The sequence below is a fragment of the Myotis nattereri genome (assembly GCF_964212035.1).
Source record: "Myotis nattereri genome assembly, chromosome: 10".
Classification (NCBI taxonomy): Eukaryota; Metazoa; Chordata; class Mammalia; order Chiroptera; family Vespertilionidae; genus Myotis; species Myotis nattereri.
In genome coordinates, this window is record NC_138085.1 from 11,027,575 (window position 1) to 11,046,579 (window position 19,005).

The window sequence follows — 19,005 nt, forward strand, 5'->3', positions numbered from 1 at the left end:
ACGCTGACACCAGAGGCTGTCTTAGATCTGTCCGTGGGGGATTGAAAGCTCTGGATGGCAGGAGCTTCCCCAGTGCTCACTCACCTGCATTATAACAGAGGCCTGGGCTGATTTCCTCCATTCATGTCCTCCTCGGGCAGATGGGTGCAGTCTGCACTCTGTCTCCCTGGGCAGAGACTGCTCAATGACCTCTCCTCCCGAAGGACCTAACCCACGGGTGGCAAGTCCTCGACACACGCGCCCCAGATCCGCTACCCCCCGCAGGCATACTGGTCAATTACCGTGCCTCCCACTCCCCAGCTGAGCCACCCAGACCCCCCCCCCCCCACTCTGACGGCTGGCCCGGACCATGCCATGTCTTTGCCATCTCTGTGAGTCTCTGAAATCCTTGACTAGACAGTCAGGTTAGAACTCGGTAAAAAGTGGTTCCAGAAGTTCCAACGTCTGGAACTTCTGCTTTGGCCTCTCCACGGTCACCTGCCTTCTTCTTAAGGTCTGGATGGCTCCCCTACCGGCCCCCAGCTGAGCCAGCACAGGGGCCACAACCAACAGCGGCAGCACCTTGTGTAGGACACCCAGCTGACCATCCCCGGCCCTCACACCTTGGCCTCGGGGTTGGGGGGTGGCCGTCTGGGGGGATGGTCCTCTCGGGGCCAGAGTCAGAGAGGGGAAGTGGAGGCCCTGGAAGCTGGGCTCTGACTCCACTTTGCTCTTCAGCCTGCACGCGGATCACTGATTTGGAGGAGAATACCCATGCCCTCCGGGGCACAGTAAAGACGCTGCAGGAGGAGAACCAGCAGCTCCGGAAAGAGGTAACGGTGGGCGGTGTCCGGAATAGACGGGCAAGCCGGTGGCCAGGTGTCCCGTGGGGTGACAGGTTTGGGGTTTGCTCTCAAGCCAAGTTCACTCTGTGACCTGACTGTGTCACGGGCTGGGTCTTTGGCTCTGCAGCTGGAAGAGTTGGGGACCCAACTCACCCAGGACAAGGCCAACAGCCAAAAGGAAGAGCTGGAGGGAGAACCCCAGTCTAACATCGCCAACACCGTGAGGCCCTCCAGGGCCACGCAGGTAGGCCCTCCAGAGCGCATGTCCCCCTGGCGCCCCCGCCTGCCCGAGGGAGCCTCCGGGATCACAGCCGTGTCCTGGTCATTGATCAGTGATTCCTGGGTGACCATATTCCCTCGCTCAGCTGCAGCTCAGACCAGCAATTCTCAGCCACTGCCGTCCGCGGGGGCAGGTGTTCCCTCCCTGGGACACTGGCCATCTTGGTGGTGGTTGACAGGACTGAGGGGAGGAGGAGGGCGGTGCTGCTGGCTGTGCCCATTCGATGGTTGTTCCGTAAATATCAGGGTCAGTTGGCTGCTAGTGTTGTTCAGATATTCTGTATCCTGACTGCTGTGCTATGTACTTTTTCTTTTTCTTTTCTTTTTAAAATATTTTTATTGATTAAGTTATTATTTTTTTGTGTGATTTATCACTATGCTTTTATTATGTTCAATTTGTAACAATGAAATTGGGGGTCACCGCAACATGAGACACTGTATTAAAGGGTCGCAGCATTAGGAAGGTTGAGAACCACTGGTTTAAGATTTATTTCGACCTCGATTGCTGGCCCCTACCTAGCCTGGCCCTGTTCCGGGCTTGGGCAGGAGGCAACCAACTGATGTGTTTCTCTCACATCGATTCTTTCTTTCTTTCCCTCTCTCCCCTACTCTCTCTAAACATCAGATATCCTCTCTGGGTGGTAAACGTGGTCGGGGGTGAATGTTCTTGAGCATCCCCAGGAAGGCCTACGGGGATGCTGCCTCCACATTCTGGAAGGTGTTCTGGACTCTGCCAAATAGGATGAAGGCTTTCTCCTCCAGATCGATGAACCCCAAGTGGTTCTCATCGAACAGGATGACGACTCCAGGGTAGCGCCAGTGTGAGGGACATACGGGAACAGTTTCCATGCCATAGAAACATATCCTGCAGGTCCGGGGGTAGTTCTGGTCCCTTGGGATCAGGCCCACAGGCAGAACAAACGGGACAGGCTGCTCCTCTGCAGCTGCAGCCCCGGACTCCCCTACGCTGGGCTGGGCGGGGCTCTGCCAGCCATGGCCCTCGCTTTCCTCGGTCCCGTCTTCTTGCTGCTGCTGCTCCTGGAGCACCTGCTCCTCCATCTCCCGGACCACGCAGGAGAGCTCGTGGAAGTCGCGGAAGATCTCGCCACCTCGCAGCTGGATGCAGCACGTGAGGTGGATCTCTAATATGTGGAATGCGATTCCCGTGCTGTGCGTGAGCCTGGCACACTTCCCATGGAAGCTGAGCATGAAAATCGTGAGGCCCAAGCGATCCGATCGCATTTGCCTTGGAAGAGGCCTGGCCTGATGAGGTCCTCCGGGTGGCTGGGCAGGAGGTAGAGGCGGCGTTAGGTCCGGCAGTGATGCCGCACTGTGACATTCCATATCAGCGCCCGCCGTCCCGAATTCCTCCCTAAGCCGCGTGGGTGAATCCCTTCCGTGGTCTCTCTTCTGGCACTGGCTGGTGAGCCTGTCCTTCCGAAGCTGCAGGTGGCGGCTGTGGGGCCTGCGGTGGCGGCCTTCCATGCACTCCACCGTGGCTGATTTCCGCTCCGTCAGGCGGATTCGGAACGCGGGCTTGAATTGCATTGGGACGTCCACATGGGTGTTAAGACCAGGCCTGTACGTCCAACCAGTAATGCCTAAGACGTCCACCGCTACATACAGCAGTGTTTTATAGAGCTCAATATCTCGCCCCCACAAACCCAAAATGTGTCTGTCTGGGTGGAACAGCTTCGCATAGACTTCTCGGTAAGACTTGCCTACTGCCTCCAGATTCTGCAAGGTCTCACAAACGCCAACCTCCTCCCGGCAGCGCCGTCTCCAGATGTTGTCCATGTGCAGGGTGCGGCAGAATTTGGTGCAGACCTGGGCCAGGCTGGCCAGGTCGGTGACGGGGAGCGAGGCGAAGATAACCACCAGCATCTCCACCCGCAGGTCCTGCAGCGAGCAGTGCGGGGGCGGCCTGGGGCTCGAGATTCTTCCACTTCCCACCCAGCACCCCACTGCGGAGTCCGCCTCGTGCTGCTTTTCTGCTGGGGCCCGCTTGCCCTCGGCAGCTGCCTTCTCAGCCGGGCCCTGGCTCTTCTGAGGACACCGCTTGCCCTGGGCCTTTGCCATCTCAGCCGGGCCCAGGCGCTCCTGAGGACACCCACATCCCCGCGAAGAGTCCAAGCCCCAGAGGCAAGCGCACTCCTCCATGCCTCCTTGCTTACTAGCCACCACAGTCCATTAAGTTATTACATATGTGTCCATATCCCCACATTGCCCCCTATTGGTGGGGGGAGGGAACTCATGCTCTCAGCCCCGTGTTGTCCGTGTCCATTGGTTAGGCCTATATGCTGGCATAGAAGTCCTTTGGTTGATCTCTATGTCCTTTTAAAAAAATAGGCTTTTACATGTGGTCACAGAGGGCAGCCAAGGAGCTGATCCAGAGAGCGGGCATCCTGTGCCCCTAAAGGTCCCGAGTGTGGAGAGGGCGCAGGGCTCCCGTAACACCATGTGGGCCCGGCCAGCGAAGTTCCTTCAGTGCTGGGGGAACCGCACTCAGCACGGCTGGTGCTGCCTGCCCCGAGGGTCCCTGCTCTTCTGGGGTCTGCACTTGCCCTGCTCTTGGCCCCTCACTGCATGTGGGGGTGCAGGGATACGGGGTCTGTTGCTCCCCGGGGCCGGCACCCAGTGAGGCATCCTCACCTTTTCCCTCTGGGCAGGAGGATCCTTCCAGTCTGGGCCCCCAGAACCAACAGGGGGCCGAGGAGAGGGAGCTGGAGGAGCCGGGGCAGCAGGACAAGCAGGTGCCCGAAGCCCAGGAGGCCCTGAAGCAGGAGCAGGAGGCCAAGGCCCTGGCCGCCGCCAGAGAGAACCACGGAGAGGAGGAGAGGCTGCGGCAGGAGAACGACAGGTACCCGCCCGCCCCTGCAGCAGCATCTCCGCCTTCAGTCACACCAGCTCCCTCAGCTCCCGCTGCGCTCAGCTCAGGGGAGTCCCCTGGTAATGGTGCCCTTTCACCTGCCCTGTCACGGTCACAGCTGATGGTCAGGAGGGAAGGGCCTCCAGCTGGTGGCTGGGATGGAGCATCGTCCAGGTGTGTGTGACCGCCCCTCCATCATGGATGATGGGGATGACTGTGTCGGGCACGGGCATCTTCATCCTCTCTCACCAGCCATTCCAGAAGGACATATGCTTGCTCCCGGTCATTCCCGCGTTCCCTGTTGGCGAACTCACCTCCTCGCTGAGATGCACTTGTCACCCCCCTTTGGTCCCCATGGCCTGTCAGGGGCCTGTCCATAGGGCGAGATCCTGGGATCGCCTGATGTGCACATTTGCAGCTGCGGTTGAACAAGGCCTCTGACTCCTGCCTGTTTCAGCTCTCACACTCCACACGAGCGTCCCTTCTGTGGTCCATGGAGTGCCATGGAGTCCTCTTCTCTTGCTTTTTGGTGGCGATTTCGCTGTTTGATACGGCCCCCAGATGGAGTGCTGCAGTGCTGTCTAGTGTCCCAAGTGCACGCTGCGCTGGGCCTCAGGGAAGATATCCGAGTGGCACATGAGGGTCATTCCGGCCCGAGGTCTGGTGCTGTTGGCTGTCCCAGTGAGCATATGGCACAAAGCGTCCTTATGTCTTGATTGGTTGACAGAAATGTGGCCAGAGACTCACAGGAACTGGTGGGGACAGTTGCAGTCTACACTGCTCAGTGCTCGCGGGGGCTCCATAGGACATTATACTGCGAATCCTGAGAATTGACTGCGTTTTTATCCTTCTCTTCAAACAGATGAGGAAAGAGGCTCAGAGAGATTCAATAACTTGTTCGGGCCAGTCCTGAGTGTAGTGGCCCAGTCAGGACTCAAATCCAGGTCTTGTCTCAGCCCAGTGGCCTGACCACGTGAAGCCTTCCTTCGCACAGCCTTGTTTTAATATGTTTGGGGCTACACAGTCAGGTGCCTGCGGGGCCAGGCAGGTCCAGCAGGTGGGGAGGGAGTGTCAGTGGCAGGGCAGGCCCTCGTGGAGAATACACACCCTCTGAAGGCGGTCAGCTGCGGGGCGGACCCGGGCTGCCAGGCCATCCTTTTTTTTCTACTTTTTTATTCTTCTTATTATTTAATCCTCATCCCAGGATACTTTTTCCATTGCCCTTCTGAGAGAGAGGGAGGGAGGGAGGGAGGGAAGGAGGGTGAGAGAGAGGGAGGGAGGGCTGAGACGGAGGGAGGGAGAGAGAAACAGCGATGGGAGAGACACATCTATTGGACGCCTACAGCACACACCCCTCTATGCCAGGGAGCAATCCCACAGCCCAGGGACATGCCACTGGGAATCCAACCCGTGACCATTCCGGACACAGGCTGATGCTATCACTGCTGAGCTGCCCCTGCCAGGGCCTTTGCTTGATGCTTTCTCCCCACCCTCCCAGAATCTCGGTCGCTGAATGTTGATGTGAAACGGAACATTTTTAGAAATATTGAATAACTAATTACTTTAAATTAAATCACGGAGACTGTGTGGGCCTCACAGGGCCCATCTGTGTTCACATGGAGTCCATGAGCCTCTGGTCGTTGAGATTTCAGGTAGAACCCTTACTCCTGGAAAGCCAGTCGGGTAATTATGCCGATGATAATGATGATGATGATGTCAGTGGCTTTACATAATGCTCCAGAATCTCTTATTTGTGTCAGGAGTTGGGATCAGAAAGGGACTTGGAATTGGGGAGAAGAGCTGGGCAAAGGCAGAGTTTCAGAGCAAAGATGATCTGATTCCAAGTTTATCAAGAGTGTTTCAGTCGAAGAACCCTTTTTCCAAGGAGGCAGACATGCAAAGCCTTCCATGGGAAGGATTTTTCACAGGCTGCTTTGTTGAATTGTGTCCGAGCCTGCCTGTCCTGTGTCCCAGCCCTGAGTGTGGCAGCCGGGGTGGCCGCATAGAACCCCAACGGACACAGTTTAAGAACCTCTGAATGTGCTCAGCCCTCATTTCCACAGGGGAAAACCTGAGGCCCAGAGAGGATGGGGGTGTGATTGAGGTGTATGTGGGACAGAGGCTGGGAGTGCTCCTGAGCCCTGGGCCATGTGGCTCTCCACCCACAGGCTTACTTCCTGGACTGAGCTGCTTCAGGCGGAGCAGGAGGAACTATGCTCCCACAGGCAGGAGCTGCAGGCCTCCATAGAGGAGGTGGAGCAGAAGATGCGGATCTGGGAGGCTGAGTACCAAGACCTGAAGGCGGAGCAACTGCCCAAGGAAATCTTGCTCTACAAGCTGAGCATGCTGTGTGAGGTGAGGCCGGGGGCTGGTGGGCCTCAGGACCGGGCCTGAGCCCGGGGCTGACAGCCTGGGGCTCAGCCAGGTCCGAGTGGGTCCTCATTGGCATCTGTGCCCAAAGACTGTGTGGGAATGTCACCCAGAGGCCGAGAGGAAGCCAGAGGCATTTAACGGGGACAAGCACCTTGGCTGGAGGGGATGTGTTAGAAAAGACCTCTCACCAACCTTTGCTTTTGTATTTTTTAAAGCTATTTTTCTTGATTTGAGAGAACAAGGGAGACGGAGAGAGAGATGGAAACATCTATGAGGACAAAGAATCGTGGTTCCGCTGCCTCCTGCACCACCCCCGCGGGGTGCCAGCCCACAACTGGGCATGTGTCCTTGACCGGATTCGAACCTGGGACCTTTAGTTCGCAGTCCGATGCTCTCTCCACTGTGCTAAACTGGTTAGGGCCTGACCTTTCCTTTTCGCAGGGCCGGGGGGTGGGGGGCGTGCATGGAAGCAGCTAAGTGCTGTTTACATTCTGTCCTCGCGGCTGAGCTCTTTGCTCTGTGCTCCCCGTGTCATCTCACTGAATTCTCACAATGCTTTTGTGAGCTGGCGCCCATCCTCATCCTCTGAGGTTGGGTCTGAACTCAGTTTGTTTGAAGCCAAAGCTTGGGCTTTCCCGCCACTCCAGCCCGATGATGTTCTGGGTGGAGAGTTGAGCAACCTCAGCCCCGAATTCCTATCCAGCCCGGCATTTATTTTTCTGATGTCAGAGAGAGGAAGGGAGAGGGAGAGAGGGATGGGAACTTCAATGAGGAGAGAGAACCTCTGATGGGCTGCCTCCTGCACGCCCCCTACTGGGGATCAACCCCTCATCCTGGGCGTGTTCCTTGACCAGGCATCTCTTTTGGGAACTCCTGGTGCATGGGGGGCCTCTCCACCACCTGAGCCACACCCTTTGGGCTGCTTCCTAATGAGATACTTTACATTCCTTTTAAAAATGGCTGTCAAGTCCTCAGAGCCTCTTGTACATTTTGCACTGATGGCGCCTCTCTGCTCAGACTGGCTGTGTTTTCAGTGCTCAGTGGCCACACGTGGGCAGGGCTGTGCGACTGGCCGGTGTACTCGGCCATCCCCATGTCATTGGCTGTGTTGGTCCTTGCGACTGGTGAAGCTCATGCCGAAATGGCCATGTTCATGCACGTGGCCCTTTTCTCCTTTAGGGAGCCGTTTCCCAGCAGTGGAGTCACAGGGGCCCGTGGTGTTGAGGACATTGTTGATCTGTGTTTCAGTCGCTCACCCTTGCGGAGAAGGACTGGCAAGAGGAGAAGTGTCGCCTGAGGAAGGAGATAGACACCTTGAAAGAGCTGAACCAGAGCCTCCTGGACGCATGGGACCAGCACTGCACTGAGAACGTGTAAGGGGGAGGGGTGACCGACACCTGTCCGCACAGGGCTGCGGGCTTCCAGCTCCACGCCCAGGCCTCCACGTTCTGGGCAGAGAGCCCGCCGGCGAACTGGTGTCCCCAGGGCAAGGGAACAGACCATCTTCCCAGTGCAGCCTGCTCTCCTCTCCCCGGAATGGCTCTAGAATTCTGCAAGGAGCGGTGGTTGGATTTTGCTGGCTTCAACGACATGGCCCACTGCCAGCCGCTTCTTAATCTGCTTTTGGAATTAAGCTCAGTTTAAAAATGATGACAGAGGCAAAGAGAGGTACCTAGGGAAGCCATCCAGGTCGCGGGTTGAGCCCGTTCTCTGTCTGATTTCCGCTTGAGGGGCTGGAGAGAGGGTTGTCCTCCCTCTGCTGACGTGACACGGACCTGGCTGTGGCAGGGGGCCCTGCGAGGTGCACAGAACCAGTGACCTGGTGGCCACACACAGGCAGGGGTGATGGCCTGTGAGCAGAGCTGTGTGCCCAGCAGACAGATGTTGAGGAGCTCCAAGGAGGCGGAGAAGGAAGCGTGGTGTGGGAGTTGGGGTTCTGCAGCTGACCCGGATGGGGACAGGGCTAGCCGGGGGGGGCGGGAGTTGGGGGGACGTGAAGGTGGAGCACGGGTGGTCGGGGTGCAGGGAAGGTGCAGGCAGTGGCAGGAGGGAAGGCTGGAGCAGGGGGCACTCAGATGGGGAAGGCCTCCATGCCTTGCTAAGGAGTCAGATTCCCTGGGAGTGAGTGTTTACAGGAGGCTGGTCTAAGGGCCGAGGGAGCTGCCAGAGAGGAGGCAGGAGGAAGAGGCTTGGTGCTGGAAACCTTGGGGTTGGAAGTCAAGTGACCCGAGATGCATCTGGTGGGCCCAGGGTGCTCTTCACCCCTCAGTGCTGAGCTGTGGGACTGTCCTTCCTTGTGATGGGGAGTGGCTGGCCAGGAGGGACAGAGGGACACGGTCACAGTGGCCACAGGGGCACTGACCCAGCCCCGCGGGGTCACGGTGCTGCTTCACTTTTCTCCTGGGTTCTTCTGCTCGTCTACAGCTGGCTCGCCACCTACCCAGGATGGTTTACAGGGAAAGCCACACTGTAGTTTGGGGTGGAAATGACCGTGGCCTGAGTTGGCTCTCTACAGCGCAGTGGGTCCCAATGACCAGCTAAGGTTGGGTAGGTGCCAACTAGAAGCATCGGGGCCTGGTACCCAGGGGGATGATCTGATGAAGGTTTTGCATTAGACAGTGTGTGAAGGAGGCCTGGGAGTGGGCAGGCTTCCTGAGCTCCTCCGAGTGGAGTCTTCCCAGCCCAGGGCGGGTTGGGGGCCTGTCTTGTGTGAATTTGTGCGCCTAGTTGTGGGGGTCGGTCAGAGCCAGACAGGAAAGCGCTCTAGCATAAGGCCCAGCAGCACGGCTGAGGGAAGAGAGGAACACAGACTAGAAGAACAGATGCCGAGCCAAGGCCGCTGGGAGCAGGTCAGGGTCGGTGGTCCTGGGCCCAGCGGTTTGCGAGTCATTGCTTTTCACAGCTGCTCACTTCACGGTGAAGTCTCAGAAAAGCCCGCGTCTTAGGTGGGACCTCGGCAGCCTCATGGCCAAAGGAGCCTGAGCTGCTGCCTCGATCCAGTTGACTCATGTTCAAGCAAGGAAACGAGGGTCTCTGCCGTCAAGGCCCATGGGTTTGCCATCCTGAGTTGCACATGGTTCGGGGCTTGCTCTCCTGAGATGTGGTCCAGCCTGCTCCTTGGTGCTACAGCAGGTCTCCTCACGTGTTAGGGTTCCCGGACCCACGCCACAAGCTCCCCTCCCCATCTTCCCCCCTCGGCGAGCTTGACGGTCATGAGCACCGTGATGTTCGAGTCCCCGGAAAATGCCGGCCCTTCTGGGCCAGGTCCCAGCCAGGGCCGATGAGTCCCTTGACACGTTTTATATAAAACCAGACTGTTCTTTCTTTCTCCTCTGTTTCCAGCGACACCCGGCAGACGATGCCTACAGGAGAGCCGGAAGAGGACAGAATTGGGGCTCCAAAGGAGGCTCAGTGTCCTGCTCCTAGGAAGTGAGTTGATTTCAGCAGCAGGAACTTCAACTCAGAACAGGAAGCTGCTCTTTCACGAGTGGGGAAAGCCATGTGGAGCAGTGCTCAGTGTGTGGGGCCCGCACCTTCCCCTCTAGGGCAGGTCCCCTGAGCGCACCTCCCTCCCAGCTCTGAAAGAACTGAGAGTTTCTTTCCGGCCTTCCTCGGGGTTATCCTCTGAGGGTGGCGAATGCCAGCTGCCATGTCCGGTTGAAGGGGCAGAGCGTCTGGATTAGAGCCACTGAAGCAGGACTATCAGGCTGTGTCTCCAGGTTTCAGGACCTAGAAAGCCATGTTTCTGTTTTGGGAAGGAAGCGTGGGCCGGACACCTGGGCCAGCACCCATGGTCTTCAGTCACAGGAACCTCTTGGTCTTCCCTACATTCCTCTGGAGTCTCTGGACGCCAGGGTGGTTCTCAAACAGGTTCCCGTCTGCAGAACAGCAGCCCCGGTGGTGGGCGGCTCGGTCCCCGAGGCTGCGGGCTTCCGTCCAGCAGGCCTTCCCCTGCGTCCGGGCCTGAGCCCCAGGAGCTGGGCCTTCAGATTGTCCTGCCCCAGCCCAGCCTTGAGGGCAAATCACCATGAATCCTGCAAGGGCTCTCTGTTGACATCACAAACCCACATAATTTCCCACCCTCCTCCTGTCCCTTGTGTTGGCGGGGACATTGAGGCCTCAATGAGGAAAGTACTCGAGTTGAGTCAGCACAGTGTCGCTCTGTGGCAGAGCCAGGATTAGAACCAGCTGCGGTTCTTCTTGTGACATTAGAATGCCTCCATTTCCGGTTAGCTGCACTGTATGACCCTTTAAGTTCACTGTTGATTCGTTTTTATTTTACTATATATATATATATATATATATATATATATATATATACATATATATATACATATATATATATACACATATACACACATATATATATATGTATATGTATATATATTAGTATATTTTAACTGAATTCAGAGAAGAAGGCTGAGGGTGAGAGAGAGAAACATCAGTGATGAAAGAGAATCATTAATTGGCTGCTTCCAGCACACCCCCCACCGGGAATTGAGTCTGTAACCCGGGTATGTTCCCTTGACCAGAATGGAGCCCAGAACCCTTCAGTCCATAGAGTGATGCTCTACCCACTGAGCCCAGCCGGCTAGGGCTATTCTAATTTTGCTCAATCCTCACCTGAGGATTTTTTTTCATTGATTTCTGGAGAGAGTAGAGGGGAACAAAGGGTTGGGGGGAAGAGAGAGAGACATCAATGAGAGAGACATCAATATGAGAGGCACATTGATTGGTTGCCATCCAGCACACGCCCCCAGTGGGCCCAGGGATAAAACTGCAACCCAGGTACACTCCCTGTGCCCAGAATCAAACCCTTGACCCTTCAGTGCTTGGGCCACTGCTCTAACCCCTGGGGAACACCAGCCAGTGTCCACTCTTTTTCATCCACATGGCCCACTGGGCCCACCCTGTTCCCCCCTCACCCAGATTCCTCAGTGCCGGGAAGGGGCTAAGTCTGCCCCCCTGTCTCACCTATTGGGAGCTCCAGCGGGAAATGAGGAGGCCCTGACTCTCCCTGACATGGCCCTGGGGTGCACAATTGCCAGCACACCTAGATGAGCACAGCACCTCTCCCGGTGCCTCCCGGTGACGGAGAATGGAGGCTGCATGTGAGGTTCTGTTTCCCGAGAGGCTAGTGCGGGTTTCTGCCACAAGGAACGCTTCTCCTGTCCCTGGGTCTGTGCGAATGAACTGCCAATGGTGCCCCACGCCCTGAGGCCACATGCGATGGTCCTGGTGCTGGCGATGCAGATTCGTGGGGAACCTGGTGCTGAACCCCAAGGGAAGGGCCGCTTCCCCAGCTGGAGGGGCAGTGGGGGTTGGCAGTGTCCTAACCCTCTACTCCTAATAGGAAAAAGCGCTGGAGTCGAGCCAGAGCCTTCCTCAAATTGTTCCAACGCCAGAGAGGCCGCTCACGAGGACAAGCCAAGTCACCCGCAGATGGCCGTCCTGGGCCCCTGGAGGCCACCCCATCGTGCTCATACTGGGAGGAGAAGGGAGACACCCGCAGTGGGCCCCCACAAAAAGGTAGGAGGGGCTGGCCTGGCTGCAGGAGGGCAGTGAAGGGGAGGATCTCAGGCCTTCCTCAAGGTCAGGGCAGAACCGACGAGATGCGAGCTGGGTGCGCACACGTGTTCTTGGAGCCTGAAGGGGGCTCCGCACGCCCCCGTCTGCCCCCTCAGGTGTGTTAACACCCAAGTAGAACATGTAAGCCCACGTCACTGTGGCGGCAGTTTCATCCAGATCCATTTAGTTCCTTCAGCATGAGGAGCCTCCCCATCACGTACACTGTAGTGTGTCCTCGGATATCCAGAGCGGATCTCCAGACAGTTACCGCGGAGACACGCTCAGGAGAGGATGTGTTTGGGGCTCCTTGTCTCTGCCAGGCCTCGGATTAGCCATATCTGTCGGGGGAGCCCCCATGTGACCCGTCGTGGACATCTGCCAGGCCTTCAGCCAGGCTCGGGCTCTGCTCTTGCTGTTGCTCTGAAAAGCAGGGGTGGTTCTCTTCTCCCACCTGACCTGGCCCTGAGTCCTCCCACCAGGGGGCGCTGGACCTGCTCATTGAGGGCTGTGATGGGAGTGAGCCATTGGCTCCACAGTGGATTTGTAGCTGCATGTGCTGCCTGTGTTTCCTGGGATCTAAGAGGCTGTCAGCTGTCAGCTGCCCGATTTTGTGCTCATAGAAAGAAAGTGATCCGGTGGTGGCAGTGAGGGTTTTGTCAGAATCGCCACCAGCCGACAGTGACTGGGAGGGATGCTCCAAGCTGCACCCTGATTTCAGAGATGGAAGGTTGAGGGTGGGTGGGGGGATTCCTCTTAGAACCAATTAAACAAAGCCATTGACTGAAAGGTGGTTTAGTTTTCACATTCACTTTGAAATATCATTTTATTGATTATTTGCCTATAAACCTGCCAAACATGCCCCCTGAGAAAGTTAACAATTTGATGAAGGACACTAGGACTTTCTGAAGACGGGGCCAGGCCCGAGACTCGTGGGCTCCCAGGGGCTGGGGGGACAGGCCCTGACATGACCCGGGGCCGTGACTAGGCGCCCTGTGGCTGTGACGGGTGCAGCAGCCATTCCGGGTGGCAGTCACCACTGCAAGTCCTGCTGTGTCACTCAAGATGCAGAAATGAAGTGTGCGCACGCGGACACACTGTCTGGGGGCTGCTGCTTGCGTTCCCAGTCTCACAGGAGGTGAAGTCGGGGAAACGCTCACGTGCAGGTAAATGATCATGAAGCTTACTGCCTTGTTAGCATTGGTTTTCTCCAGAGGGTTCTGTGGCCTGGGGTTTTCCTACTGGCTCCTCACACTTTTGGACATGTATCACGTCCACTTGTGTGATTGGCTAAGTTGATGAATGAGCTATAATCAGCCCAATTGAGTCAGCAAAACCTTCTGAGAAAAAACTGCTTGACAGATCCCCACTGTGGTTTGGATCCCTGAGTGAGCAGGTCAGGGGCTGCAGTTAGTAACGGCAGCCGTGCGAGGGGGCTTTCTGGGCTCAGCAGCCTTTCGGTAGTTGACCCACTTTGTCCGTCTCCTTGAGTTCTAGCTGCCGTGGGAGGTCGGCTCCATTCCTGCCCCCCGTTCAGAGCTGGGGGGGGGAGCTCAGGAATGCTTGACCAGGGTCAGCACTGGCCCAGAGAGTCAGTGTTGGAGCTGGGACCCGAACCCGCGTCTGACAGGTTCCGGGGCCCGAGCTCTTAACCGCTGTGAGCACTGCCTGCCCTTCAAGCTGCTGTGGTCCCTGAAGATGCTCAACCAACTTGGGGCCCCAGCACTGAGGAGTGGGTCCCTTCTCTGTGGTGTGAGCTGTGCCAACAGGTAGCGCTGCGGGGGAAGAAATAGCAGAGGTGCAGCTGTGCACTTGAATCCTCCATCAGGACTGGAGAAATCCCTTCTGTTCATGGATTGACGTGTTGAGGAAGTCACAAGACCAATTGTCTGCTCTCATAAGACTAGAACTTAAAGGCTGTGAGGGCTAAACCAAGAGGAGAGGGTGCGGCACGATCTACACTGGAAGAATGCTTGAGTTTGAGGGTGTTTTGGTATCAGAGAGAGGTCGGTATTTTCATTATGTGCAAAGTCATCCTGCCATCAGAGGCTGTGGGAGGTACCAGAATTCTTAGTGAGCCTGCCTGTTTGTCTCAGTGGTTAGAGCATCGAAGGACCGAAGGGGCGCAACTTAGATTTCCAGTCAAGCGCACATACCTTGGTTGCAGGGTTGATTCTGGCCGCGGTTGGGGTTTTTGAGAGAGGCAACCAGTGGATGTATCTCTCTCCCATCGATGTTTCCCTCTCTTGCTCTCTCCCTCCCTTCACCTACGTCCTCCCATCCACTCTCTCTCTAAAGACCAATGGAAAAAAATCCTCCCGTGAGGACTATTTAAAAAGAAGTATTATGACTGAGGTGTCCAGGTGGTCTGTTTCACTGCCTGCAGCAGGCCAGAAGCATGCCACTAAGTGTTTGGAGGGGAGCAGGAGTTAGTTGTGTGTGAGACAGGATGCCAGGGAGCCTGTCATTAAAATGGATGAGTAAGCGCAGCTGGTGTGGCTCAGTTGGGTGAGCATCGTCCCATGAACCAGGAGATCACCTTCTGATTCCCGGTCAGGGCACACTAGTATGGGCGTGCAGAAGACAGCCGATCCATCTTTCTCATCATGGATGTTTCTATCTCCCTCTCCCTCCCCCTCTCTGAAAATCAATAAAAACACATTGGACAAAAAAGCGGATGAGTAAGGAAAGCTGCCCCCTACATCAATAAACACCCTTGCTTAATAATGTAACCCATGGAAATGGAAAAGCAGTCTAAGATATCCACTCCTTGAGCAGTACAGAATGCTCCTCTCGTGCTACGTGGAGCCCTGTCTCCAGCTGCCACTCCAACACTTGACTGGAGTCTGAGCAGAAAGGGTCCACCGGGCCCTGATGCTGGTTGTGCTGGGGGGAATGTTGCCGTCTCTCCCGGGCTGGACTGGATTCTGACTTCCCAAGTACATTTGGTGAATGTAGCGTCATTTGTCCATTATTCAGTTCATTTACTTGCTGTTTTCTGTGTTTTGATCCTTCCTCCCTTGGTTATCCGGGATGACAATTTAGAGACGGAACAACGCAAGAGTGCCTTTTGGAACAGAAAGAAGCATGTTGCGGTCAAAGACAAGCCTCCAGTGGCCAGAGGGTTGTTCGGGTGGTAACCAACTTGGTCTAACGTCATGAAAAGCTGCATTTAATGCACCCACCCTCTCCTCCCTAACTTGCCTCTCCCTTTTTTCCGACCACGAAGATTTATAATCCTTTCCCTTTATCCCTGTCTTGAACATATACCCTTTATTTCTGAAAAATTTTTAAGTTTCTTTTAAAAGAACAAAAAAACTCCAACAACAACAACAACAACAAAAGCCCAAAGAAAACCAGTTCGCTTGGAAGCAGAAAAATCCTGAACCTAATGGAAACCTCAGTCGCCATGACAACAAGGCCACGCCAAAGCAGGAGTCACCATCGCCCTGACTTAGTGGCTTGATGTGTCCCCTACTTGGCCTCTTGCACCGGCTGTAGCTCCTGGGCTGGCACAGCCTGGTCCTCCCTTGGCCTGTCTCTGTGGGCGCAGTTGGAAACCCGAGGTCTCTCTGGCTTGGCTGTGTGCGCCCCTCTACTCCTCCAGGTGTCGCCACGCAGTGGAGGCCTGATGTCAAGCGGTAAGATTTCGGTGCTTCAGACTTCATGGTGGGTGTGACATTGAGTGGCTGAGGGGTAGGGGGGCAGGTCCTGGGAGAGTGAGGAGGGGCCCGCAATCCCCACAGTGGGTGTGGCTCCGGGCCCACAGCCCCAGGGCTGCCTGGAGCCTACGCTGTGCAAACAGCCTGTCCTCGTGCTCCCGGAGCTCCTCCACACACCTGTGCCACTGGGATTGGAGAGCCCATCGCCTGTCCCACGATGAGGTAGTTGCAGGTCTTTTCGGGGTTTTGCCCTCATGTTTTTTTTTTAATTGGGATTCTGTTTAGCTTTGACAAGAGTATACGTTCATGGTAGAAAATTCAGAGATTGCAGAAAGCACAAAATACCAGGTAAACTCATGGTGCAGTCAAAGTCACCATGCGGAGAGGAGGACTTCTTAAACAGAGGGTTGTTCCGGTGGTAACCAACTTGGTTCTCAAATCCTAAGGGTGCCCTCCTGGACCGTGAGGGCCCGGACCACAGGTGTGGAGTGGTCCTAGGCAGACTTGGGTCAGGGTGCTTTGAAATCAGGGATCTGAGGACACAGTGTCTCACGGCAGGTGTGCCCAGGAGTTATGTTTTGGCCTTGTGCCAACATTTGGTGCAGCCTCGTGAGTTGGTCCCCCAAGTTCTCCCAGCTGCTCAGAGCCCGCCCTGTGAGCGATGGGTAGAGTGGAGGCCTCCACTCAGGCCTGCGGCCAGGGCCTCCCAATCAGACCACAGCCCGTGAGGCGCAGCCCCACCTCTGTCCCTGGGCTCCATGGGCCCCGCTGCCTCTGCTGCTGGGCCTCGGTGTGGTCGCCCCCCCTTGGCATGGGGTGTTGCAGCCCCATTTCTCACTGTCCTTCTCTGCCCCAGGCCCTGGGGACCCGATACTGAAGGGAGTGGCCCTCCACGGAGGCAGACTTGACCACTCAGATGCCTCTGCTGACCCAGCACCCAGGCCTTGCGTACTGACCAAAGGCGCTGCGGGAGCTGGGGTGACGCTAGGCTGTGAACAGGCTGAGCAGGAGCGGGAACTTTGGTCCTGGCCATGTGGCCTGTGAGGGGCGGCCCTGGGAGGGGAGGGCTCTCTGAGAACCCTCCTGCCCTCACTCCGTCCTCTCCTTCCTTCCTCTCTTCTCTGTAGGACACTCCCAGGTGCCTGATGACCTGCCAAGGTACCTGCTCAGAAACACCTTCATCTCCTGACCACCGGGGGCCAGGCAGGCGCACCTGCCAGTAGCAAAGGGAGGATGCCCTCCAGCTCTGTGCCCGCAGGAGGACTGTCAGCCCCTTGCAAGGGAAGCTGCTGAAGGCGGGGCGGTATGTGAAGCCCAACTGGAGACCTGCTGAGCCTGAGGCCCACCCAGTGCGCCCTGAGGCAGCCCTGCCTCACCAGAGCCTTTCTCAGGGCAGAGCCAGGCCACCCCATTCCCCCCTTGCCCCCCCACCTCCCACACAGCTGCCCACTGGTGCCTGTCCCTAAATAGGGCAGTCAGCCTAGCCTCAGCCCAGCTGCTTGGGACCGCAGGCCACAGGCCGGCAAACAGGAGTCACCTGAAGGCGGGGACTCTGAGGACTCAAGGGTCAGAAACAGCCAGCCACACCCTCTGCCCCAGCTCCTTCACCGCCAGGGTCCCCAGTGCCAACCACTGGACAGGAGGCGCTTCTCACTGGCTCCCCCAAAGGAGGAGAGACTGGCTCCCCTGCAGCCTCCGCCACGGCCCCGCCATGGCCACGGGAGGTGGCGGCCGCAGCAGCTCCAGCCCCAGCACCACACAGTGACTGCAGCCCCGGCTACCAGGACGAGGCCTCAGCCCGGGACGTTCAGGGCAAGTGGCCACCGTGGCCCCTGTCCTGGCAGTGTCAGCTTCTCAGAGCCCGAAGGGTCCAGGGCAGGACCACAGGGAGGGGCTCCCTGCCAAGAGCCCACGCAAGTCACCGGACGTGGCTCCCACGCCAACGGGCCCCTGAGAACGTCAGTCATGGGAACAACTCAGAGAGTAGGCGGGCGTCGCCACAGCTGAGTGGGACCAGCAGGTGGAGCTCAGACGATGAGCGTGGCTGTGGGCGACTGGTCTTTTGGACCCGCAGCCCCTGAGCCTTCAAACTCCTGACGCCCCTTCTGACCACCAGGGCCCCCTCTCCCATCGGCCTGAGGGGCCGGGAGCGACTTTGGAACGGGGAAGCCCAGACCGGCCAGACGACCAAGACCTCGCAGCCCTGGGTGGACCTTGGAGTCGGGCTCACTGTTACCCCAGAGCGTTGCCGAGCCAGGCCTGGGCCCCACACTCCTGAGCCCGGGGCCGTCCAGGCAGGTGGCCTCAGCCTGTGCCTCTCTCCAGCTGGCTCCTGGGCCCCGGACCTGCCCCCGGGTTCACTTTTCTACCATCATGGGCTCTGCTCCGCCTGGCGCAGAGAAGCCCTGCCCGCCCCCTCCCAGCAGAGGCCACAGTGTGCAGAGGGGAGCGTGTGCGAGAGGCGGGTGCAGCCTGGTCGCTAACGTGGCTGTAGCCCCCGGTGTCTACCATCGAGGATGACACTTTGAGTCTTTGTTTCTGAGTCACTCCCCGGGATAGAAACCCAATTTACTACATTCCATACCCGTGTAGGCACTCATGGAATATATGTGTTTTGAGGTGTCCCCCAAATGGATGTACCACAGGCTGGCTGTCCACCAAATGTACACGCACTTTAACAGCTGAGAACCCAGTTTTCCCTCATTTCAGGGTGAGCGGATTTGACGTAATGGGTGAAGCCAGACTCAGCTTGGAACCAAGAAGATGTGTCCTCTGGACTTTGTGATGGGGACACATCCAGGATGAAGTGTCTGGTCCCGAACGGGCCCCAGTCCAGGCATCCAGGGCCGCTGTGGACAGAGGATGCGCAGAAACACCGAACGCAGCGATTCTCGGTGTGTGCGGTTCCATTGCTTCAGCAGCAGCAGCGCCTGGACCAGAACTGACGCAGCCACGGAGCCGCACACATCAAGAATCATTCCTTCGGTTCGGTGTTTGTACGCATCTCTCTCAATAGCTGCCCTCGATTCCTGGACTGCTGGGTGTTGGGTCCCCTCAACTTTATCTTTTCTGTGTCCCCATAAAAAGTCTTGTGGAGACATGGTCTTCGTTCAAATCTTACCGTCTTCACTGATTTCTTCAAATCTGTTCAAACTGAAAAGAAGTGAAAATTAAGTGCGTTATCAGCTGTTAATGTGTCTACATTTTGGGGGGATACTACATGTACATTCAATGGAGAGAATTTTCCATCAGTTGTCTGACGTCTTTGTACCTGTTTTGGGGGACAGCCTGTATTTACATTCAATGGGGACTCATTGTCCATCAGCAGCCCTACCTCTCTTTACCTCTTTGGGGGACAGCCCATATTAATATCCAATGGGGACTCATTTTCCATCAGCAGCCCTACATCTCTTTACCTTTTTGGGGGACAGCC

At 56.8% G+C, this 19,005-nt stretch overlaps 1 protein-coding gene across 1 annotated transcript; it reads left to right on the forward strand.

Annotated features, from left to right (window-relative positions):
- The first annotated feature begins 2,225 nt into the window (after positions 1 to 2,225).
- On the forward strand, positions 2,226 to 15,213 carry LOC308525685 (uncharacterized protein). The gene is made up of 7 exons (XM_081100485.1): positions 2,226 to 3,245; positions 3,773 to 3,963; positions 6,141 to 6,327; positions 7,594 to 7,718; positions 9,688 to 9,774; positions 11,699 to 11,874; positions 14,956 to 15,213. The coding sequence occupies exons 3-7, from the start codon at positions 6,238 to 6,240 to the stop codon at positions 15,048 to 15,050; spliced, it is 573 nt and encodes a 190-aa protein (XP_080956611.1). The 5' UTR covers positions 2,226 to 3,245; positions 3,773 to 3,963; positions 6,141 to 6,237; the 3' UTR covers positions 15,051 to 15,213.
- The last annotated feature ends 3,792 nt before the right edge of the window (positions 15,214 to 19,005 follow it).

Excerpts from the sequence above, each read along its gene's own strand:
- LOC308525685 (XM_081100485.1), top strand. The coding sequence starts at position 6,238 with ATGCGGATCTGGGAGGCTGAGTACCAAGACCTGAAGGCGGAGCAACTG. Across the intron at positions 6,328-7,593 it reads AGCTGAGCATGCTGTGTGAG|TCGCTCACCCTTGCGGAGAA; the intron begins GTGAGGCCGGGG and ends TCTGTGTTTCAG. Across the intron at positions 11,875-14,955 it reads CAGTGGGCCCCCACAAAAAG|AGACGGAACAACGCAAGAGT; the intron begins GTAGGAGGGGCT and ends ATGACAATTTAG.